This window comes from Thrips palmi, unplaced genomic scaffold (genome assembly GCF_012932325.1).
Source record: "Thrips palmi isolate BJ-2018 unplaced genomic scaffold, TpBJ-2018v1 HiC_scaffold_16, whole genome shotgun sequence".
NCBI lineage: Eukaryota > Metazoa > Arthropoda > Insecta > Thysanoptera > Thripidae > Thrips > Thrips palmi.
The window spans coordinates 5238348-5263136 of record NW_023144625.1 but is presented as its reverse complement, the minus strand read 5'-3'; the positions used below and the strand labels follow the sequence as shown (position 1 = coordinate 5263136).

Here is a 24789-nt window from a genome sequence, read left to right as displayed (position 1 = left end):
TTTGAGGTCTTTGTGCTGATAGTTCTTTTTGATGAGTAAAATAAAGAAACTGTCATTGCATGATTGCTTCGTTCTGTTTTTCTTGAGGAGGTGGCTTCATGTTCCATTTTTGGCCCGTCTCGGAGAACTCATCTGGCGGCTCCGCACCCCATAGCAGAAGAAACCCATTTGCTGAACCCATTTTTGGCCCGCCCTTCTATTCAAAAAATAGGGGGAGGGCCTATGCATTTGCCTTTGTGTCTGTGTGTTGTTGTTGTTGTTGTTGTTGTTGGCGTCTGTGTACAAGGAAGGAGTTGAGCTAGAGTAACCAGATTTGGAGGGTACTTCAGGAGTACCGTCCCACTGACTTAGAAGTATGTGTATTTTCTGGGGCACGCAAGCCTTGTGTTTAGTATCAATTTCCTTCTTAGGGTCAGGGCGGGGAAAAACCGGACACCTGCAAGTTGGGGAAGAAACGCACACCGCACTTTCGCCACAAATTTGCCTGTTTTGGGACGTGCAAAGTATTCAGTATTGCTTACTGATGATCTGCTAGATTGCGTTTCAGAGGAATTTAGCCTACTTGAACCGGAAAGTATTCAAAGTCACCTTTAAACGAGGTCTCGTTTAAAACACCTTAAAAACTTTCAAAGTTGGTGCCCGCAATATCTCTTTTTAATGACTTTCCGAGCCTACTGTGACGAACATTCTTATTGTAAACGAAAGTTGGAAGTGTGGAGCCCAAGATACGTTCAAATGTTTTAGCAGATTTTCAGCTGGATTACATATGAAGGGTTAAATACGAAACGGGGAAAAACCGTACACTGGTGCGGGGAAAAATCGAACACCTCTTTTTTCTATAATAATCGACGAATTGCCCTAACATCCCACCAAAGTGGTCGTAACAAGTGTATTTTAGCATTTCCCAACATTTAGTGGGAAAACAAACACGGCTGTTGACGATTTCATACATTTTGGTCATTTAACCTCAAAAACGTGCCGCCACGGACCCCCTTACAATGCTACGATGATTTCTGTCTACCTAGGAATACTCGTGCGCCTGCTTCAGTGGGTATCGCAAGTGTTACCCCCAAATATCGTTCCCAAGAGATTTCTGACCTACTTTCATAGGTTTTTGTTAAATTAAAGCCTATGTCCGATTTTTCCCCTTAGGTGTTCGATTTTTCCCCGTTTTGACGGGGAAGAATCGCACACAGTTTTCTCTCATTTATCACTGAATGAAGCCGCAAACGCACTCGCTTAGGGTTGAAATGTCTTTCTTTGAGGCTCGATCAACAGACCCAACGGATACATTGGCTAAAGATAGTCAATGAGAGTCAAAATCGAGAAAGATTGCAAAACGTCCAGTTCTTCCCCGCCCTGACCCTACACCACAAGGCTGCGCAGATGACCAATCACATTTAAAAATAGAAATATAGTACTCTTTAAAAAGTTGTTGCCGGTACTGGGGCGGGGGGACTCGGCGCAGCGTTCTGTCGCGGTAGCAGCCGTGCGCCGTAATTTGACACTGCGAGATAAGCCCGCCGCGCGCCGCGCTCTCCCGCCCGGCCGGCCTACTCGGTGCGTGTCTGAGTGTCACCAGTTTGTCCGACAGGCCAGCAGGCGGGGAGACCGGGTCGAGAGTCTCTAGGTCGTCAATCTGGTATGGGTCTGGAGCCATGTAATTATGTTTTATTTAATTTATGATAGTTTTGGGTTTTACTTTGACCTTTGTGTTAGTTTAAACTTTGTAAAAAATAGACTGTTACACCAATTTGAACAAATTTCATTGCCATCGAATGTTGTTGATTTCGGTGAGGACCACCTGCTGAAGGCAGAGGTCTCCCCGCCTGCTGGCCTGGCCGGGGGAAATAAGGGACCGGTCCTCAGTGGCCGCGTCCCCCTCGCCACTCCACCCGCCGCGCTTCGCCTGGCCGTCCTGACGGCGCTCTCGGTGCGTGTCTGCGTGTCGCCAGTGTGTCAAACTGTCTTCCGATTCATACCGCACCGCTCAGCATTTCGCGTCTCGAGACCAGCTTACCGGGCCTGCGGGGCCACGGCTGCCGGCCGCGCGTATAGTGGAAGCGCGTACCGAATGGAAGACCAAAACGAGAATTTGATTTAGGTGGTAACAAGGTGGCTTCTAGTCAAGTTATTAATGTTCAATACAGTTGATTACAGCTCAACAGAGAAATTTTGTTCAAGCGCCTACCTCTATTTGCCTCGGGCAGTCACCGCGTTAAAAATGTATATTTTTATTTTTGAAAACTAAGACGTGAAAACCTGGCGGGCGCGGAAGCCACAGCCGTGGCGCGTTTTCCACCGCGTGCTTGATGACGCGTTCCCTGACTGAGTGTTGTGACTGCCGTATCGCGACACGCGAAACTCAAAGGTTGCCGCGCAGGCCCTGAAGAGGGAGTAAAGAGGAACAGGCACGGAGGCAGGGCAGGAAGAACGGAGAGGAGACAAACGGAGAGAAACAGGCGCGACAAGCAGGTAGAACAAACGTGCATGATTAGGTCCTTTCTTTGGCCCTGGTAATAACTTCAAATAATTTGTACAACTGATGTGAACGCTTATTACATTTATTAAGTTTTGTTAATTCCGTTGACGACCGCCAGGTGAACTGGTGGGAACCCCGCGCAAAGTGCATCATCAAGTCTGACACTGCGATGCACCTGGTTTTCCCTCCGGCATACGCCTCGCGCCTTCGCCCAGCCGCAGCCCTGGCCAGGGGACGGGACGCGAAATGCTGAGCGGTGCGGTATGAATCGGAAGACAGTTTGACACTGGCGACACGCAGACACGCACCGAGAGCGCCGTCAGGACGGCCAGGCCGGGCGGAGCGTGGAGGTGGAGTGGCGCGGGGGACGGGAGCACCGGGGGGCCGATCCCTTATTCCCCCGGCCAGGCCAGCAGGCGGGGAGACCTCTGGATGTTGAGGTTCACGGTTCGGTAAAATTACGGCGCATCGTTACAGGCATCGACGTGAAAATTGGAGACGCGTTACAGAACAAGATTTCCTAAAGGGCGGCGGTCGCCAAATTTCCATACCTTGCGCACAGCCGCTCTGAATGCGGCTCAACTTCATTCAAAATTTCAAAGCTAGAAATTTTACGCATTAAATTTTCCGGAGAAAATCTGACCCGACCGTAGGCGAGGATGACTCTTCAGGAAGGCACGTGCAAAGTTTCAGAATTTTTGGTAAAGGCGTTTGCGAGAATACAAACTTTACGTATCGGTCTACATCGCCTCCCGAGGCGGCGCGCTCCTTCCAACGCGCTCGGCAAGGCTCACTTTAGACTCCTCTCCGCGATGCGCGCGGTCAGCGACGCTAACTCTGCGGCACGCGCCGCGCGCCTCGGCTACTCACGGCCAGCAGCCCAAGCCAGCCGGCAAGCAGGCCTCGGGGCGCGAAACGCTGAGCTGGGCAGAATGAATCGGAGGACAGCCCGACACACCAGTGTCACGCGGACATGCCCCGAGAGCGCCGACAGGACGGCCGGGCGAAGCGCGGCGGGTGGAGTGGCGAGGGGGACGCGGCCACTGGGGACCGGTCCCTTATTTCCCCCGGCCAAAAATCCGTGGTGAGGCTCAACCTGCGGAGTCCTAAAAGTACTGCAACCACGGTGAAGATTTGACCGCACATTTCTACACTGTTAGAAATTAGCTCCGAAATTTTATGGAGAAAAACTCTATAATCACGTTCATGGAGACTCAATTTATTATCAACCTTTTTTTCGGAGAGTTTTTTTCAGGGCTTGAACAAATGTTCCTCGGAGCATTACTTCGTTCCTGATGGGAATTAAAATGCACGTCTTTTCTCAGATATTTGAAAGAGGGCTTCGCCGAAGCATTCTTTGGTCTGAAATGGCAAGAAGGGACAATCTCTTTCGAGCTCCTTTGGGTCCTCGAGATCCTGTAGGTATCCCTCATGAAAACTGAGCTGAACAAAATAGAGGTTCACCTTTCCCTCATTTTTTAATTGGTTGCAAACTTTTTTTCGTGATCTCCTGATAGAGAAGCAGGCATTCTGGTTCCAAATTCCGAAACTTTTCGGAGAAAGCCCAGAGTTTTCATTTATGGAGATCTCTTTGCTGAAGTTTAGGAAAAACTACATGATTTTTTTAGCAGATGATACCTTTAGTACTTTAAAACGTACCTAGAACAATATAAAACACTTAAAGGTGTCAGCTAGCTTTTACTCGAGAGTCCAGAAACCAAGGCTGTATCCTAACAATAATGGGGGCTGGCTGCCGGGGCGGGCTGGTGAGTGAATGGGTGAAGCTCAGCCTGCGCGACGCATCGACAACTCCTCCTCCGGGTACAGCGCGAGCGGCACCGGCCAACAATGCCCTACCCCCTCTTGCACAGTCCCTCCCCGGTACAGCGCACAGAGCAGCAACAATGCCTCACGGCTCGGCCCAGCGCGCTCGGGGCACGGCGCGGCGGTGCATGCCACAGCTCGGCTCGCACCAACACTGTCCAGCTCGCTTAGGTCTATGTATTTTATTGGGCTATCTATTTCATTTCATACACAATTATGAATAATCCCGAACTACTACCTGGAAGAAAACCAAACGAGTATCATCTGCTTTCATTAACGTTCGTTGAATGAGATTTTTCCATTTTTTATCGGAAATTTCTGACAGTGCTGTCTTTAACGCAGAATTAGGAAATTGTGACAATATTTGTGTAACATTCAGCAGAGTCTAAGTGTTTAATGTTTCGTGGGTTCAGAATTCACTAGAAATGACCCGACGTGTACAACCCATTTTGAATCAAGCGATGACCGCAGATTGTGACCGTGAACTGAACGAAATTGTGGTATACAGAAAGTCCTGACCAAACCACCGACAGACTCTTTTATTGGCCAGCGCCCGCACTCGGCCCTTGACATCTGCTTATTCTGCACTTGGTGTCGCGTTCCGTCCGCGCCTGGCTGCTGCACGGTAACAACGGAACCTGGTTTTCCCAGGAAGCCTACGGTGAAGACATAAGCGATTTCCAGAGAGTTCCTGGGAAAATCAGGTTCCGTTTTTACTGTGTGGGTAAAGTAGAACGCCCCTAACACGGGGCTCGGTGGGGACTGCAGAGGCCACATCCACCGGTGATTGTTTTTTTTGTTGTTTTTTTTTTTTTTTAAGTCGAATTTGCTGACAAACAAAATGCAATTTTCTAAATGAGCTCTATGAGCAGGGGCAGAGACACAGTTAGCCGAGTCGGTTGAAACCACCGAACCGCCATTAAAATTTAAAAAACGAACGTGTCCTCTTTACGCTACTTTCAAACTCTAAACCTCCGTTTTCGTTCTACAAGATACCTGATCGGCCATTTTCAAGAATCGAAACTATTTTCCTTACTTCTTCCTAGGAATGAATTCGTTGGTATGAGCATGAGTCTTGCATCGACCGAACCCGAATCGAACCACGGGAACGGTTCAGTCACCGACCAGCTTGCTTCGGCAATTGCCATTAGCAATCGTCACCAAATCGTTCGGTACGCCTCATTGTTGCACGGAATAAAGTTTGCAAGGCCACAGATAAATGTCTACAACAAAAAAAAAACCTGTTTCTGCCGGGAATCGAAGCCGGTCCCTTGGACTCAGAACCAGAATCGGAGAACGACGTCTCTCTCTTGCATGACAGAAGCGTCCGTCTGTGCCAACGATAGATAACAAGTCGACATTGTTCTAGGGAGTTTAGCTCGAAAGAGTTAAATTGACTTAACCCGCACAGCGCTTAAGTATGCAGAGGATAAGTAAACATAGCGCCAAGTGCTCTCAGGTACTGAGAGATAAGTCGATTTAACTCGTGGAGGGTGTGAAAGTGCAATGAGACAAGTAGACTCGTCTCGTTTGGACAGCCGCGTCCAAACGAGATAAGTCAGAATCTTGCTATATCTACAACAACGTCAACATTTTGACGAAATAAATCGATCTATAATGATCTGCATGACGTAGGAATCTAAAAAGATTAGTAAAAGTATCAAATTTGGTACAGGGACGTGCTTTTTTCACTTTCCTGAGGTTGTGTCATTCGACTTATCCCCCTTGGCCGCTTTTTATGTCGTCCAAAGGAGTTAAGTCGACTTGTCTCCATGCAGTCAGTGCGGAAAAACAAGATAAGTCGACTTAACTACAGGGCCTCTCAATCCATGCTGTTAAGTCGGCATACCTCCCCAGTGGGGTATTGCTCTACAAGATAACTCCACTTATCCCCTTTTTCAATTGGCTTGTGAGCCCAAACTATAATCACTAGAATCGAACAGACTATTGCAAACGATGCGCAGGATCACGCTCTTTCGGATGGTCGTGAAAACCCCATTTCGGGATAAGTCGACTTATCCCCTTTTTCCGCTTCGCCACTGAAATAATCCGGTGGTGCAAATCCCGTCCGGGTCGCACAAGGGCTGCTGCAGGTGCATCATGGTTTACATGACCGGGAGGGGGATTTCCGCCATTATTAGTGCTAGCAGGGCACATAGGGGTATTTTTGGAATCGGGGCGACGAGACAAGATGAATGGACCTGGTCCCGACCCCATCGGCCGCTTTTACAAGTTGGCCAGATCAGGATCTTCAAAAAAGGGGGTCGACCGACTAAAAAAATTTATTGCAGATTTCGATTGGTCTCAGCAAAACCTTTTCAACGAGGGGTCAGAAAGGGGGTCCAGGAGCCCGACTTCGTCTATAAGTCACATCAGGATCTTTAAAAAAGGGGGTCGACCGACTAAAAAAATTTATTGCAGATTTCGATTGGTCTCAGCAAGACCTTTTCAACGAGGGGTTGGAAAGGGGGTCCAGGAGCCCGACTTCGTCTATTAGTCACATCAGGATCTTCAAAAAAGGGGGTCGACCGACTGAAAATTTTTACTTAAGTTTTCGATAGGTCTTGGCAAGACCTCTTCAACGAGGGGTCGGAAGGGGGGTCCAGGAGCCCGCCTTCATGAGTTATGGGAAAAAGTGCGACGGACTCGTTTTGCGCTCCTGCTGTGCCTCTATTGCAAGGAGTTGCAGTAGCATGGCAAATATGGGTATTTTCGGAATGAGGGCGAAGAGACAAATGAAATGGGCATATTCTAAGGACAGTTGGAGTAAAAAGTGTATGGACTATTGCATATTGTGAATAGAAGGGCGGGCCTAAGTCACGATGGTACATCGATAACTTTGCTTTACCCGCTCACGGTGTGTGTGATGCGAGCGGGCCGAAGGCCCGGGCCTTCGACTGGCCAAGTTGGGTCTGATGCGAGGGCCGAAGGCCCGAGAAAAGGCCGCCGGCAGGCCAAGCTGGGCCGGCCCCCTGTCGAACCGAGTTGCCGGCGCAGCGAAGCGGAGCTGGCAACTCGGTTCGACGGAAGGGCGGGCCCTAGCTTGTTGTAATGAGCTTTGCGATGCTGCACCAATTCCGACAGTCCATGCCTGGCGTTTTCACCAACGTATGGGCCCGCGGCGCTCTTCTACCTTTAGGAGGCGTTTTGGAAGCTTCTTTCCTTGACATCGACTTACACACTGTAAGAAAAAAGTCATAACATGTTATGAAACCGTTTTCATAACATTGTTGTGAAATTGTTATGAAAAAGTCATAGCACATATGTTATGAAAACTTATAACGCTGTTATGGAAAAATGTGAAATTAACAACAAAAATGATTTCGTCACTGGTAGCCATTTGATGCCATTGCTTGGACGGGAAGGGCGAACCACTTTTTTAAAAATTTAACATCTTTAATAATAAATAAGTTACATGGGGAACAGAGACCATTACATTGGACAAAAAAAAATTGTTTGTGAAAAACTGCTTGTCTGGGCCACGTCAACTGAAAAATGTTTGCTTTTATTACTTGTTGACGGAGCAGATAAAGGCCAGACGTACAATAGCCTAGTTAGTTTTTGAACAAATACAGATAATTGAGCTATACCAAGTGCGTTGGAGGGAGAAGGATGGCGCAGGTATATGACACCCCGCCGCGGCGGGCGAAGGTGTTATGAAAATTCATAATAAAATCATAACTAAGTTATGAAAACTCATTACAAGCGACTTGTTATGATAGCGTTATGAAAAAGTTATAAATCACTCAATGTTATAAATTTCATAAAAATTTCGTAATGAAAAGTCATAACCGTTTTTACAGTGCAGATTACCATGATCGTAAAGTCGTAACAGCTTTCTGTTTTCGGTATTCTCCTAGAAGGCTCCGCCCCTCAGATCCTGTATTTGACTCGAGTCAAAAAGGTTCATGATATCTTCGAGCTTAGCACTTAGCACCCTGGGGAAAAATGGGCACTACCTAAAGAAATCAGCAAAAAATTCAGGTTAAAAGAAGGCTGTACTGGGTTTGGAGCCTTGGTCGGGGTCATATTGGATCTCATTTCCGTTATCTTTGAAGAAAAGACTTCTGAAGCAGCTACGGAGAATTGTCGCAGAGTGTTTCTTTTTGATTTCTCCGTTGTCTTTTAAAGTGAGTGTGTTGTGATCTCCCGAAACCCCTGCGGACACGGCTGTAGGCCACCCAATGCACACTAGTGTACGTCGGGCGGCAGGCGGGGGCGGTGTATGTATCGAGTCCACACTCAAAAAACCTTGCAAAGTATTCTCTGGCATTGTATTGCAAACTCTCTTACAAACTATTTTCTTTGCACTCCGAAGTATTTCTTTGCAACTTGCAAAGAAAATGCTTTGCAACGTTACAAATCAATTTTACAAATTTTCTTTGCAACTTACGAACTATTTCTTTGCAATGCGAAGAAAAAAGTTCGCAAGGGAGTTTGTAATACAATGCCGGAGAATACACTGCAAACCTAACTGTCTACTAAGTACACACTTACAAATGCATGCTTGCAAGTACACACTTACAAACGCATGCTTGGCAAGTACACACTTACAAATGCATGCTTGCAAGTGCACACTTACAAACGCATGCTTGACGCCGTATCACTCCATGCGTCAAGCATGCGTTTGTAAGTGTGTACTTGCAAGCTATCGTAAAGTACTGAGAATTAGCTAGTTATTATGACTGCACGGCATTTCCCAGTACCTCTTTTGGCCGCCTCCACCGGTCTTCTTGACATCAAACGATTCTATCTTTGGACTCCGAGAATAGTTGGGATTTCGTAATTCGAGGCAGAATGAGGCCGCGGCCAGGCCAAGTGAACGATTCCGCCCTACCTTTTTATCAAGATACAATCTCGTGAGCCGAACGGTCATTCAGGGCGACAACCCGAGGTGCTTGCTGTGACCGAACGAACCAATGACAGCGCTCGCCGGGCTGAACCAACCAATTAGGTCGCGCTGTCGTCACCAACGTGTCACCTTCCCTGCGTGAAGCCCCGACGCAGCCCGGCACGGAATCAGGTCCTCCTCTATCAGTATAGGAAGCGTCTGCAGGTGCGTGGCAACCCCATTTGGCGTCGCGCAAGTAGCAATAATCTAATCGGAGAGAGCATAAATAGCCGAATTCTCGAGCTTGGGTCAGTGGTTCCCACGCCGCGGATGCAGACGGCGTTTCAGTGCAGTGTGTGCTCCCGTCTCAAAGTGAAAGTCATCAAGAATGCAGCCCCTCTTAGCCGTGCTGTTCCTGTGCGGACTGGTGGCCTGCCTTATCAAATTCATTCGAGGCCGACCGCCCTTGTTCCCGCCAGGTCAGTGCCATCTCCTTGGATTCCCAGGATTATCGGTCAAACAAAAATCTCCTGGGATTCTCAGGAATGATCGTTTGTTAGGAAAATCTCCTGGGATGCTTAGGACTATTGGATAATGTCCAGGAAAATCTCCGGGGATTCTCAGGAATATCGGATGATGCGCAGGAAAATCTTCTGGGATTCTCAGGATTATCGGATGATGCCCAGGACTGGGATTTCCAGGAATATCGGATAATGCGCAGGAAAATCTCCTGAGATTCTCAGGAATATCCACTGTTAAAAATGGTTGTACAGAAACAATCAGATGAGTGAAAATTTAGTCGTTCCAAAACATAGAATTTCATCATGAACCAAAGCGAAACAAATGTCGTTGAGTCTAGTAAGCGACATTTTGTCGTTGAAGAACAAAATTCTTGTTATCACTCTTTACGATACAATTTGAGTGGAAACAACATCTTTTGCAATTATCTGCTCAATTAAAGCATATTATGAATAAACATCTCTTTTGTTCTTCTAAGTCATAGGGAAATTACTATTGTTAAAAAGAAACTATGCAAAATAAATTTAGCGACAAAAGTACTCTATGTTTATTGTCGCAGACATTACAAAATTCCTTTTGGACTTTCAATACTTGTCGTTGATGTGTTATTGTTGGTGCGTTATTACAATTAAGTCGTTGTGAAATTATCCCTTAGTTCCAATACGACTACGGTTTAACAAGCTATTCGTTCCACAGCAAATCTTGTCGCTAAAAAAGTTAGCGATAAATGTGTCGCTAAGTTACGACAAAATTTTTATCAGTGTCGGTCGATTCCCCGGAGATGGTTTACCGCGTGCGGCCGCAACTGATGCGAATTTGTGTGCTAAATTCCTTTTTATCTTGACAGGACCTCCACGTCTGCCCGTGTACGGCGGCTACCTGCACCTGCTGGCCTACAACTACCGCTACACGCACAAGGGGCTCGTCGCCATGGCCGCCAAGTACAAGTCCCCAGTGCTGGGCATGTACGTCGGGTCCACGCCCACCATCATCACGACCGACTTCGCGTCGACCAGAGAGCTGCTGCTCAAGCCCGAGTTCCAGGGCAGGCCGGACATTTTCACCGTCCGGCTGCGCAGCTTCAACGAGCTGTGGGGTGAGAGGAGTCCTGGACCAAGCTCCGCGCAGTGAGCCAGAAGACCGGTGGAGGCGGTCAAAATTTCGGACACGCTTTGAGCTCCTGTGTCGCTAAATGGGACTGGAACCAAACGTGTGACCCCACCAATAGATTCCTCGTCCGAAGAGCAAACCGTTGGTGGGTTGGTTTGAGTACCATTTAGCGACTCTGGGGCTCAAAACGCGTCCGTGATTCTGACCGGCCTCCATTGGTCCTCTGGCCCACTGTGCGCCGCTAGGAAAACAATACAGGGTGCATATGTCTGTATATGATGCGTTTGAATGTGACTGATGTCATTTAATTTTGCTTACCCGTCATTTTTCTCCATGCTGACATGTGACCTTTCAAAGTAGACGTTTCAAAGAAAAGGAGCTTGTTTTAACAAAGTATTTTGGGCATTCATAGACTTCAAAGAGAATATTTCGTAATTTAAGAACTATTTATTCGCATATCAAATTAAATGGTTTCTACTTGTACTTGCATAAAAACAAAATGCTTCATATGAGGGTTGTGTTAAGTCTGCGTTGTCTGAGTCCTTTCTGTCCGACATGTAGGGGTGCTCTTCACGGAGGGGCCCCTCTGGGCGGAGCAGCGCCGCTTCTCGCTGCGCCACTTGCGGGACTTCGGCTTCGGCCGGCGCTTTGACAAGATGGAGGCCGCCACTGAGGAGGAGGTGCGCACGCTGCTGGACTCGATTCGCTGCCCCGTGGCCGCCGAAAAGGTGCGTGATCTCTCATCGTCATCGCTCAAACTTGTACGGACGAGGGAAAACCAACTTTAAAAAAGGTGTAATCACATTTTTCTCGTAGATGAGTTTAAAATGAGTGAGAAGCTAGAAAACCCCAAATCCCCCCCCCCCCAAAAAAAAGGATTGTCAAAGGTTGTTTTTTTCCTCGGATGTAAGACGCTTTGGAACTCAGGAGCAAGTCTACGAAACATCTCTTCGCAGTTACAAAGCACATGCTTCGCACACCCCTGCAAGACATCTGCTTCGTCGTAACTACGAAGAAGAAAGGCGCTTCGTAGATTTTACAATGCCTTCTTTTTCTTCTTATTACGAAGCGGTGCTTCGTAGACTCTTTTCTGTGCATACATTTTCGAGTGAAGGACTGCCACTGACTTAAATTGCGTACAATTGGGTTTGAGTCTCAGTTTGAGTGTACACGGCAAAAACGGAACCTGGTTTTCCCAGGAACTCCCTGGAAATCGCCTATGCCTCTACCATAGGCTTCCTGGGAAAACCACTCTGCAAACTCAACAGTGTACTCAGTACACTCTAGTTAGAGTGTGCTCATGAGTACACTCTAAGTAGCGTGTACTCGGATGAGTACACACACCTAAGCACGCCTGGCAATTTATGCAGCTGAAAGTGTGTACTCATCTGAGTACACGCTAGTTAGAGTGTACTCACTCATCTGAGTACACGCTAGTTACAGTGTACTCATCCGAGTACACGCTAGTTAGGGTGTACTCATGAGCACACTCTAACTAGAGTGTACTGAGTACACTGTTGAGTTTGCAGAGCAGGTTCCGTTTTTACCGTGTAGTGTGTTTTCCAATTGAATTGAGACAGGCTTTTTGCCTATACTTACAGGCGTTTGTCTCACAAATTGCCTACATTCAAGTGTATTTACCTTAGTGAAAGGGAGTGTAGGCTGGGCGCGCACAATGAGTCCAAAAAGCATACACTCTCATTCCACACTGTAAAAAAATCCGTACTTTTTTACGGAAATGGTACAGAAAAATATAGTATAGAGGTACGGAGGAAAGTACGGAACGTTCCGTACTTGCTCCAAAGGGTACGGAAAAAAGTACGGAACGTTCCGTTGTTGGCAAGTACGGACGGTCCAGGCAAATTATTGGCCAGACATGTTCCGTACTTTTTTCTCACAGTGCAGGAACGTGACATTTTGTCACGTTTCTGCTGTTTGGCCACCTAAATGAATGTGACACAATGCTCAAACGAACGAGACATTTTGTCACGTTCGTTTCAACGTGATGTCGCGCTCCTGGAATGAGAGGGTAGACCCAAGGGTAGACCCCTCGGACAGTCCGCAAAGCAAAGTGCGCCACGGCGATTGCCCCGCTGCAGGGCATGGTGCGGGACGGCGAGGTGCTGCTGCCCGACCTGCTGTACCCCGGCTTCATCAACGCGACGCTCCAGACGCTGACCGGCGAGCGCGTGGCCCGCGACCGCCACGACAAACTGCGCGGGCTGAGCCGCGCGGTGCGGCTCTTCCAGCGGCACCTTGAACCGAGCGGCGGCGCCGTCAACATCACGCCCTGGGCGCGCCACCTGCTGCCCGACACCCTGAGCGCCACGGGCCTGGAGCGCGCCAACCAGGGCGTGCAGGACTTCGTGGACGTGAGTTGGCGGCACAGTGGGCCACGAGACCGGTGGAGGCGGCCAAAAATCTAGGGGCGTTTGGGGCTCGTGAGTCCCGAGCAGGTCCTGAGTCACTCGAACCACCACCAATGGATACCTCGTTCGGAAAGCTATCCATTAGTGGGGTCACATGATCACTTCGAGTCCCATGCAGCGACTGTGGAGCTCAAAACGCGTCTGGAGTTTTGGCCGCCTGCGCCGGTCTTCTGGCCCACTGTGTCCAAATTATTTGTCCCAATTACCAATTCCAGTTTAGGTGAAAATACTCACGGAAAAATTGATATAGTAATTCAACTTGACCCCTTTCACGGTCTCAACTTTTTCGGCAAATGGAGGTATCTCAACTGAAATCCACATGACTCCGTTGCGAGAAATGATGAAAGGAACAAAAGGAGTGTCTCCTGAATAGTGATTAAAATTGAGTTATCCCCTTCTTCCGCTTCATGGATCATTTAATAGCAACTTATGACGCGGCAGGAACTGCTGGAGAGGGAGAAGCTCTCCTTCGACGAGAACGCGCTGCGCGGCTTCGTCGACGTGTTCCTCGCCGAGATGCGCAAGCGGCCAGACTCTCACTTCACAGGTGCGCTTCGATTTCGATGGGAGAATTATTGCGGATGAAATTTTCATCACTCAAATGACGACAGTTACGTCACAATTTCGGCACCGTCGGCAACACATGTGCCAGAGCCACCTTCGTTAATTCCCGACACACTTAAGACCCTAAAAGCTCTTTGTAATGCACAGAAAACCGAGGCTTCGCAACGCAGGATATTTTTGTAACACAAATGATTTTTGTTTGAAATACAAAGGAAAAATCCTTCGCAGGCTGCGAAAACTATCTTCGTAGGCTACCAAGGCTTTTGCATCACAAACAATATTGTTTGTATTACAAACGATTTCCTTCGTAGGCTGCGAAGCAGAGATCCTTAACTTACCTCATAAGGGCATCATAATGTTATCATAAGAGTTAAGTCATTACCCTTAACTTCTAACATCTTTTCGAAAGGGTGAGTTATTTTTTTATGTCTCGAATTTGTGTGGAAATACTTTTGCAAGTTCTTTCATAAGTCCGTACCCTTAACCTATAGCGAACATTGTCTTATGTTACGTTATGACAGCAGTGTTAGTTAAATGTTGAGTTAAGGATCCCTGCTGCGAAGCCTCCGTTTTCTTTGTAGCTACGAAGAACGTTCTTTGGGAATTGACCTGAGGATATATGACTTCCTCTAGTGTTACCTCCAACCATAGTGAATTCTGCCTTGACAGACAAGCAGCTGGCGGTGATGCTAGCGGACTTCCTGATCCCCTCGTCCACCGCGGTGCCCATCACGGTGGCCATGGCGCTAGCCTACCTCGCGCAGCACCCCGACAAGCAGGACGCCGCCCACCTGGAGATCGACGCGGTGGTGGGCAGGGGGCGGCTGCCCACCCTGGACGACCGGTCGAGGCAAGCAAGCAATACGCTACGTGTTTGTACAATTTGGCACGTTATGCTGAATGCTTTTAAATCTGTGTAATGTTTTGCATAAAAGTGCCCCCAAATTTGCACGAATTCATGCATTTTACCGCATCATATTAAGCGAATTCCACATGTGCAGCAAAATTCCACATTAACATAATGAGGATTTTGGCTGCACGTGTAACTTGTACGATTTAGCGTCATCACTGGGAAGTGTGATTTGGTCTATGAGGAGCTCAACGCTGTGAAGCGTGGACCACAGCTTAGTCCACGTTTCCTAGCGTAGACCATCGCTACCTAGTGTGGACCTGGTCCAAGTTTGGATTAGCAGTGTGTTCGCACAAGGAACTTTATCGGTTCCAACTTAAAGCTCAGCCAAGTGGTTCGCCACTTACGAATGCATCGCAAAGTGCAAACAGAATATCTTTTTCTTCTTTGCAACAGTTTAGCGGAGGAGCGAGAAAAGGGTCTTTTTAACTAACTTTTGTTTTCTTCTGAAGCCTGCCGTATACAGAGGCCATCCTCCGAGAAGTTTTGCGGCTGGACACCAACACGGCGCTGTCTGTGACGCATAAATGCACGCAGGACACGTTTTTCCGCGGGTACTTCGTGCCGAAGGTGCGATACAACCAGAGGAATGAACCTAGTTTTGGTCGGACGCGCTCATTTGAGGAGCGGCACATCACCTGGAAACCAGCGTGACAAAATGTCAGACTCGTTGAGCATAGTGTCACGCTCATTTCAAAGTGACGCCACGCTCCTGGAATGAGAGAGAAGCTAAACTTGCAGCTGCATTTCGGGAAGGATCTAAATTGGGCTCCTCGCAGGGCACGCTGCTCATCCCGAACATCTGGGCCGCCAACCGCGACCCCGCCGTGTTCGAGAAGGGCGACGAGTTCGGGCCGGAGCGCTTCCTGGACTCCCGGACGGGGACGCTCAAGAAGAAGGACCCCACGATGGCCTTCGGACTCGGTACGTACGGCGCCCTGCCGCCTGTCGCCAAGGGGTTACCCACTCAGGTAATCGTGTGTACACTTTGTCCAGTAATCATTGGTAATCACACACCAAAACTGGCCAGTTTCGCCGTTTTTATCGGATTTTGCAGGTTTTTCTTATGAAATTAGGCCAAAGCTCTTAGCTGGCCAAAATTATGGAGTTTTTTTAGTATGTTTGTAGGTAATCACTGGTAATCAGTAATCCTGTGTACACTCCTGAGCTGAGTGGTCAACCCCTTGCCTGCCGCACACTCATGCAGGTTGGGTGGCCCATGGCCGCGTGCGCAGGGGATCTTGACTTGAGAGGCAAGACCAAGACCACAAATGATCTTATGCCGTTTCGGCCATGAGACACACTCTAAATATCTTACAGTGAAATTTGAGCTATATTGCAGTGAATACGGCGCAAGCATAATACGAAGCAATATTCCTTCGTAATACGTATCTTTACACTGCCTTCGAACTATGCTTGCGCCGTTTTCTTCTTAGTATGGGATATCTCCTCGTAAGACATTCACAGTGCACTCACTTCATGTATAAAATGAAAACAAAAAGTATCTTCCTTTATAACTTTACATTCACGCAAAATACTTTGATACACTCTCAGACTCGAATTGACTTTTTTCTCTCCATTATTGATGCCTTTTCATCCTTCACTTTCCTAGTTTTGCAGCAATAATAAAAAGTATTTCCTTTGTAACGTGTACTCGTGAGTACACGACGGTGAGTACACGGTAAAAACGGTTCCTGGTTTACCCAGGAAGCCAATGGTGAAGACATAAGTAATTTCCAGGGACTTCCTGCGGGAAAACCAGGAAACGTGTTCACTCTGAAGAGACTGTACTGACAGCTGAGTTTGCAGAGCGGATGTTTTAGTCGTCCAAGTTCTCTCGCCTGCTGGGCAGGTGACCAACTTCTCCGGCTCGTCTGTTCCTAAGCTCGCTTGGGCCGTGTTGGCAGGCAAGCGGCTGTGCCCCGGGGAGACGTTCTCCAGACAGACCATGTTCCTGTACCTGTCGGCGCTGCTGCAGAACTACTCCTTCGCCGTCTCCGCCGACGGCTACCTGCCTTCCGAGGAGGACATGATCCCCGGGTTCCTGGTGACGCCCAAGTCGTTCTGGCTGCGCGTCGCGGCGCGGCCGTGACCGACGAAGCCGTCTCCGTGGTTTGAAGGCGTGTCTTCTAGGGAAAGTGCACGGCTGTTACTTCAGTACGAATGGACCGGAAATGAAATGACATTTGGAGTGGAAGTAACTGTGCGGTTTGTAGGAACGCTTTCTTTTCATGATGATCGGACTTTACTGATGTGATGCGATTAGAAGCCGCTCACACAGAGTAGGGTGTTTTCTGCCACAAATACTTGCTGAAGGCTGCCTCTCTCATCATCATCAGCGCTGTTCTGCGGCACTGTTATTTCTTGAATGTTTTCTCAAATGTGACTTCCTACATATTTTGCTATTGTACGAGTGAATGTTAATTTAAGTATGGTGGTGCTTAAGCGCAGAGCACATTCATCTCTGGTGTACAGAACCACTTCAACTGTGATAAAGTTAATAAAGTATGTTTTAATGTTTTAATGATGTTGACAATGACAGTGAGATGGTGAGACCAGCCGGTGGCAACTCCCCTTGCCGGGCTGAAACCAGGCTCGGAAGCGGAGCGGCTCCGTTTTCCAACTTTTAAACGAATAAAGCTAATGGAAGCTATTTGATTGCCACATAACGAGTACATCAGGGCAACGTAAAATTTCACGTAGATTACGATTCTGCACTTACATTTGCAAAAAGACGAAGGATTGTGGAAATAATCACGGATTATGTTCATATTGCGGCGTCGGCTCGCTCGTATCAGCTCGTCTCATATTTGCCGAATGTTAATGTAAACAAACTAAAGTAGCTAGAAGAATACGGTCACTTGCAATCGAAAGATCACATTTTTTTCCTTGGTATAGAGACCATTGCAAAGTTCGAACGCCCGCTAAAACAAGTATTTCTGTAAAGAAACAACAGGGAATGATTTGAGCCGACATAACCTCAATTCCGGAACAGGTTTTGTTTCTCTGTTTAAATACTTGTTTTAGCCGGCGTTCGAGCTTTGCAATAGTCAAAATACCAAGGGAAAAAGTGTGATCTTTCGATTGCAAGTGACCGTTTTCCTCTAGCTGCTTTAGTTTGTTTACATTAACATTCGGCAAATATGAGACGAGCTGATACGAGCGAGCCAACGCCGCAATATGAACATAATCCGTGATTATTTCCGCAATCCTTCGTCCTTTTGCAAATGTAAGTGCAGAATCGTAATCTACGTGATATTTTACGTTGCCCTGATGTACTCGTTATGTGGCAATCAAATAGCTTCTATTAGCTTTATTCGTTTAAAAGTTGGAAAACGGAGCCGCTCTGCTTCCGAGCCTGGTTTCAGCCGGGCAAGGGGATCCCCAGCCAGAAATGCTTCATCGAGTCAACGTCGATTCGACGTCGAAACCATCGATAGCCCGTCGATGGCCTGCTAGTCGATGATTCGATGTCATTTCGACTTTCGCGGGGAATTACCCAAACGCCAAGGAGGCTATAATAGTTTAGTACTAAATAGATAAAAACCGAAAAAATCGATCAGTTGTCGCATGAAAGTAAGTTTCTAAGGATCAACGTCGAATCGACGTCGATTCGATCGGGTACTTTGTTTACATCAAGGCAACGATATTTCGACGCAATATCGACTTTGTACAAAAATCAATTCACATTGCTCAAAGCATAGAAATATTTGTAGCGTGGTCGTAGTGTGTTAAAAAAACGTGCCATTTCATGGTCCATTTAGAGTTTAGTTTCTGCGTTTTAAAACGCACAAGTGAACATATTTGTTGTCATCGTGCGCCGCGTTTCGAATTAGCCAAACTTATAGCCCGACCAACGTCAGCGAGCAGACGACAGCAACGGCTGCACCTGTAGGGATCAGTTGTCTTCTTCCAGAGAGCAAGTCTCGCAGCGCAACGGTTAGCGTCGAGGGCTGCCGTGCGGGAGGCAGTGGGTTCGAAACCCGCCTGAGTGCGAGGTCCGAGCGCGTTTCTCGCTACGTCACCGTCGCCTCTACTCCACCACAGTTGCCAGGAGCGACAATATTTTGAAAATTGCCGCCGCCCTGAAATTTACGTCGAGGTCGATGATACGTCGATATGAGGACCATATACTGGTCGAATCGACCAAGCAAATCGACATTCGATCGATCAACCCTTTCGACGTCGAATCGACGTTGCTTCGATGAAGCATTTCTGGCTGGGGGAGTTGCCACCGGCTGGTGAGACTCATTACCTAAAAAGTTCGCAATCATGGGTCCTATGAACAAAGACTGTTATGCTTTGCATCGTTTCAGCCAAGACCGCTATGCTTTGCATCGGTTGAGCAAAGACCGATTGCATATTTGAGGTTAGATCGCCTTCTCATTTCATCTTAGTTCCCTAGTACGAACAAATGTGAGAAGATTGCGTGCTCATTTTGTGCATAAAACATTAGAGAATCAGATAATGTCAATGTGCAGTCCGCGATTTTATTACGTCCATTGAAAGCCGCGCGCGTTTCTTATGGAAGAGGGAGAAGCTACCAAGAAGCTTATCGGTCTATGTTAAACGGAAGCAAAGCATCGCGGTCTTTGTTCAAACGATGCAAAGCGTAGCGGTCATTGATCAAACGATGCAAAGCATAGCGGTCTTTGTTCAAAGGACCCATCGTAAAAAGTGCCACCAAAAAAAAGTTACATTTAAAAGTTGTCATAAAAGGGCGGTAGTTACTTTTTGACAAACAGTGAAGTTGTCTGTCGTACGCATGAGAGGCTAGCCTATTGGGAGTGATGATTGAGACGCTCGTGAATTCAAGAGGTTCTCTCTTATATTATACTCAGTTGCTCACGAAAAGTAGCTGAGGAGAAGCCCCCGCTGAAGTGGGAACCCCGCTCAAGTGACGCGGTTCCCATTTGTCACCGTGACTAGTTTGTTGTTCATAAGCGAAGTTACTTTGGAGTATCACACTTCCCTTTGTTGAAGCTGTACTGTTTCGCCCTTTCGTGACAACTCTTATTCGTCAAGACAAAAGCTCACCCCTACACTGAGATTGAAAAAGTCTTGATTCGCACTGCGAAGGCCTTTTTGAGCCAGAAAACTCCACAACCGAAAGTGCACCCCAGACCAAACCATGCATGTCTGACGCGAACGAAATCCACTTATAGACTTGTCATGACGTGCCTTACTCCATGCGCAAAAAATGGAACGAGAACGGGGTTTTCGTGTCGGAGCGAACGCCGTCGTGAATGAGTTAATACCTAATTTCAGGTGAGGTATACTCTGTCACACCCAAAATTTTAGTCGTGATTACGTATGACCTTTCTCAGTGTTGAGAAGTCTAGTCTTTTAATATTCGGGAAAGTATGATTGTTATATTTTCTTCCTCTTAAATTAGTGTGAAATCACTGAGGAATAGGAACCTGGGCGCGTCCAGAATTTCGAAAACTATTAAGGGTCGAACATTGAAGTCGAAATGATGTCAAATGAGAGGTGAAGACAGAATTACGTCCGGAAGAGGTCACGGTGAGGAACAGACAGAAAATTGACGTAAAAATGACTTCTGCACATATCAGATGCACTGCGATTTTGATTGAACTCGTGTTGGAAAAGTGCTCAAACATGCCCAAAGTTTAGTTTGGGTCTAAAACATGACAGATTCAAGGCAAAATGACAAGCAGGCGATACCATGCGGGATGTTCACACTTCATTAAAGTGCTGTCCATGTTGTTGTAGTACCTCATGTAAAGGATTACTGTAAAGTGTTCGGTTCAGCATAAAGAACAACTCTGTACAACCGGTATATCTCATTGAATATACTTCTTTTATTATTTCAGAAGAAAAAAAATCGAACATACCGGGCACAACAAGAACGACCTTGAGTCAAAAGAAAAAACAAGAAATAATTGAATTGGCAGTGATATTAGAACACAGTCAAAATTCGTAAAAACAAAATTTAAAAGCGCAAGCCTGGCTTACAAGGTTGAAAACTTCCCGGCGTCTACCCGCATTTGAGTACCACTGCGCCGGGCACCTAGGCCACTCCCAAAAAGGGCTTCCCCTCCTCAACAAGCGAAAACCCTCAACCAGTGCAAACTGAAGTGTGTATATAGTGCACACTACAAACCTAACTGTCTACTAAGTACACACTTACAAATGCATGCCTGCAAGTACACACTTACAAACGCATGCTTGGCCAAGTACACACCTACAAATGCATGCTTGCAAGTACACACTTACAAACGCATGCTTGACGCCATGTAACTCCATGCGTCAAGCATGCGTTTGTAAGTGTGTACTTGCAAGCATGCATTTGTAAGTGTGTACTTGGCCAAGCATGTGTTTGTAAGTGTGTACTTGCAGGCATGCATTTGTAAGTGTGTACTTAGTAGACAGTTAGGTTTGCAGTGCACTCTTATTTACAGCATGTCCCTACGTAGTCTTTTGAACAGCATACCTGCTAGGCACACGCTTAAGTAGAGTGTGCCTGCAAGCATACGCTAAGTAAGAGTGTACCCGCAAGTACACTTCAAGTGGCCCATTTAAGCGAGTACTTGCAGGCACACTCTAATTGAGTCCACATATGAGGCACACTCCATTTTAGCCTGTGCTTGGAAGTATCCTGCAAATAAGAGTGTGATTGGAAGCAAGCTGTTAAAAGGAATGCACTATGAACACATTTTAGGTTGGAGAGCACTCTATTCCTATACAACATTTCACAACATTTATTTGCACCTGCACTCCATTCCGATACAATATTTCACAACATTTATTTGCACCTGCACTCCATTCCAAAAAATATTTCGCAACATTTATTTGCACCTGCACTCTATACCTAAACAATATTTCGCAACATGTATTTTCACCAATGCAAATGAACTATACTTCTACCCATTAATTACAGGGTCTCCCCTTGCAAGTTCGGAAATGTCTCTTAGGTTCCCCTCCAAGGGACTTCATTTTTGTGTAAACCGTACAGTGAAAAGGCTTCGCCTATGTATTGGTTCGGAGATGGGTCCTCAGCCCACCTACCGCGGTGAACATTTCAGTGCAAATAACTGTATACGTAAAAGGGTTAATCCCCCGTATGGGTTCGGAGGTGTATCCTGAGATTACCTGACTGGGTGAACTTTTTGGTGCAAATTGTACACTCAAAAGGTTTATCCCCTGTATGGGTTCGGAGGTGTATCCTGAGATTACCTGACTGGGCGAACTTTTTGGTGCAAATTGTACACTGGAAAGGTTTATCCCCTGTATGGGTTCGGAGGTGTCTCCTGAGATCAGATGCCTCGATGAACTTTTTGGTGCAAATTGTACACTGGTAAGGTTTATCCCCTGTATGGGTTCGGAGATGTGTCCTGAGATCAGATACCTTGATGAACTTTGTGGTGCAAATTGCACACTCATAAGGTTTATCCCCTGTATGGGTTCGGAGATGTGTCCTGAGAGTACCTGCCTGAGTGAACTTTTTGGTGCAAATTGTACACTCAAAAGGTTTATCCCCTGTATGGGTTCGGAGGTGTATCCTGAGATCAGATGCCTTGATGAACTTTTTGGTGCAAATTGCACACTCATAAGGTTTATCCCCTGTATGGGTTCGAAGATGTATCCTGAGAGTACCTTCCTGAGCGAACTTTTTGGTGCAAATGGTACACTCAAAAGGTTTATCCCCTGTATGGGTCCGGAGATGTCTCCTGAGAGTACCTGCCTCGGTGAACTTTCTGGTGCAAATTGCACACTCGAAAGGTTTATCCCCTGTATGGGTTTGGTAATGTCTTCGCAGACTCGTGTCAGAAGAGAGCTGCTTGTGGCACAAAACGCACACGGAAGGCTTGTCCTCTGAACGGGCCCCGGCAGCGGCCGGAAGACCATGGCCGTCGATGACATCTCTGCAAACGTTGTCTTGTCCCATCCTCTTCTTTCTTGGAGGCATTGTATTGACTCGGGATCCGCAGGAAATATCTGCATTACGTGAAAGACGTGGGTGAGCATATTGACAATGTGCAACGGCAAATGCAGTCAGGGCGCTCGTATTTGCAAAACGTACCTCCTAGGCTGAGCCGTCCTGAGCACTGAATCGTAGTTCTGGAGTAACAGCAACTTGATGACGATTCAGCTCGCGCGAGAAGGCGGCCTTAAATACCTGAAAACAAAAGAGGAAACGAGATCGTATTAAGAGGACAACAGGGGCATTCCATGCCAGATCATCCGGGAGCCCAAATTATAAGTCTGTTAGACGAAACTTTGCTGGTGTTTTCACTAAGGGTAGGTTGGGTAAGAAAAGTACACTCGAAGCTCGGGTAAGAAAAGTACACCCGTTATATCTCCGAACTGAAACTACACTGAACCATCACGTTAGTGGTTTTAGAAAGATTGGTCATCCCGCTGACAAAAAATAAATTTAGCCCAGTTCTACATATAATATTTAGAAACTAACTGCACGTTTGAAAAACACATTAAAAATAACTATGAAAATCTTTTTAAATGTTTGTACTTTGAAGTACAGCTTCGTGCAGAATCAGTCGACAGTCCAATGTAAGGAACCACCTTATAGCTTAGACCATCATCTTTGAAAAACAGTGCCGTTCGATGCTCTCAGGCTTCAACACAATGTTTTATAAGTGTAAAAATGAAATGGGGAAGAAAAGTACAGTCGGCTGGGGAAGAAAAGTACAGGCATTGGGGAAGAAAAGAACACCCTCTAAGAAACTAAAAGCGGGATGAAAATTGAATTGATCACGGAAATAAATTTGATTAGGCGAGACAAGCAAAAAATGTCAACACAAGTTATAGAATTAGACTCGAAATAAACAAGTTATTGGGCATTTACGTGAAAAGGGGAAGAAAAGTACAAAAATGCTGTACCCACTTATCTCTGAGAAACGGCTTCTTGGACCTTCTGTGATGACTGCATGTAGAATCAGAACCAATTGACCGATTTTGACGAAACTTGAACTAATGGCAAGTGAAAGCTCTCCACTTTAGGGGTAAACGTGTATTGAGCCAGGATTGGTGGTCTCCTGAGTCGAAATCGCAATTCTTTTCGTTGTACTTTTCTTTCCCGGTGGTGTACTTTTCTTACCCTTTTCGAGGAGTTCCGAAATCACATACATTTCAGCATGTTGTACGTAATGTGGGGAACTATAATCAATGCAGAGTGATCCATTTCATTAGGAACGCATTGGATTACAAGTTCACGAGAGCAGAATAGTTGAATCCTCATTTGGGACTTCTGTACAGTGCAAAGTACGCGTTTTGTACTTTTCTTTCCCAACCTACCCCTATGTAGCAAAGAGCTTTAAATAAAATTCAATTCTTTTGGACGTTAACAGTTAAAATGTCCCAAGTCTCACACTTGGAGTGGCAGTGCACCGTTCTGAACGCTCGGGGTGTCCCACCACACCTTAAATGCTACGGGTTGATAAAATAAATCATTATGCTAGGTGCATGGATGATATATTCCAGAGAGGGTCTGAAACGGAAGCCAGGAGCCGCAATCAAAGCCAGATGATCATACGAGCAAAATTCCGAAAGCGTAACGATAACACTCTAGTGCAAATCAATATGATTCATCAAGTACTGTATTCATGTGGTTCCAGCGCTGCATATACGGTAACTCACAGGCGCATACAAAGAAGTGCCGTAACTTCTGTGATTCTGGTGAAGATTGCAGTTCTTGGCGTCCGGTCCAGGACTCCTCCGAACTACACTATTGCGGACCGCCCTGAAGACCTTTCCGATGCAGCAAACATTAAGAATGTTAAAGGAGGTCAAATTCGGCATTTAACATGCTTCTAAATTATGCCGTACCTTTACCCAACGTTCCTGACCAGACGAGAATGTGCCATACATGGCGGACAGATGCATAAGGGGCGTCCTCGCAGGGATCATAAGGAGGATGTAGGCCCTCCACATGAGACTAGCTCGCCATTATCCGAGAGATTTCACTTGCAGACGGGAAGTTCAAACAGATGAGGCACTAAAGTAGATTGTCTTAAGGACACCAAATGATCTCAGGAGCCTCCAGATGACATCAAGTTTGTGCCACACTGAAGTCTGGGCCGGAAACCGGATGCTAACATCTTGACCGGAAATAAAGGTTTACACCGGAAGGGAAGGTTTG

The 24789-nt window shown here is 46.7% G+C and overlaps 2 protein-coding genes across 6 annotated transcripts; one reads left to right on the top strand and one right to left on the bottom strand.

Annotated features, from left to right (window-relative positions):
• The first annotated feature begins 1396 nt into the window (after window positions 1-1396).
• LOC117642631 (probable cytochrome P450 304a1) lies at window positions 1397-17193 on the top strand. Of its 3 annotated transcripts, none has more exons than XM_034381015.1 (9): window positions 1397-1642; window positions 10504-10752; window positions 11328-11494; window positions 12866-13138; window positions 13637-13742; window positions 14429-14609; window positions 15122-15239; window positions 15449-15593; window positions 16577-17193. In XM_034381015.1, the coding sequence occupies exons 2-9, from the start codon at window positions 10587-10589 to the stop codon at window positions 16759-16761; spliced, it is 1341 nt and encodes a 446-aa protein (XP_034236906.1). In that variant the 5' UTR covers window positions 1397-1642; window positions 10504-10586; the 3' UTR covers window positions 16762-17193. The 3 variants fall into 3 exon arrangements, with proteins under 3 accessions (XP_034236906.1, XP_034236907.1, XP_034236905.1); XM_034381016.1 differs by lacking the exon at window positions 1397-1642 and adding an exon at window positions 8485-8529; XM_034381014.1 differs by lacking the exon at window positions 1397-1642 and adding an exon at window positions 9374-9616.
• Window positions 17194-21345: 4152 nt separating this feature from the next.
• Window positions 21346-24777, bottom strand: LOC117642639 (gastrula zinc finger protein XlCGF17.1-like). Of its 3 annotated transcripts, none has more exons than XM_034381033.1 (4): window positions 24477-24752; window positions 24288-24398; window positions 22714-22809; window positions 21346-22628 (listed from the first exon to the last, which is right to left on the bottom strand). In XM_034381033.1, exon 4 carries the CDS (start codon window positions 22597-22599, stop codon window positions 21742-21744), a length of 858 nt encoding a protein of 285 aa, XP_034236924.1. In that variant the 5' UTR covers window positions 22600-22628; window positions 22714-22809; window positions 24288-24398; window positions 24477-24752; the 3' UTR covers window positions 21346-21741. The 3 variants fall into 3 exon arrangements, with proteins under 3 accessions (XP_034236924.1, XP_034236923.1, XP_034236925.1); XM_034381034.1 differs by having other exon boundaries at window positions 22592-22628; window positions 24477-24777; XM_034381032.1 differs by lacking the exon at window positions 24288-24398.
• Between the last annotated feature and the right edge of the window lie 12 nt (window positions 24778-24789).

Coding starts and splice junctions, on each gene's coding strand:
- LOC117642631 (XM_034381014.1), top strand. CDS start 9,526: ATGCAGCCCCTCTTAGCCGTGCTGTTCCTGTGCGGACTGGTGGCCTGC. Junction 10,753..11,327: donor CAGCTTCAACGAGCTGTGGG/GTGAGAGGAGTC, acceptor TCCGACATGTAG/GGGTGCTCTTCACGGAGGGG. Junction 11,495..12,865: donor GCCCCGTGGCCGCCGAAAAG/GTGCGTGATCTC, acceptor GCCCCGCTGCAG/GGCATGGTGCGGGACGGCGA.
- LOC117642639 (XM_034381033.1), bottom strand. CDS start 22,599: ATGCCTCCAAGAAAGAAGAGGATGGGACAAGACAACGTTTGCAGAGAT.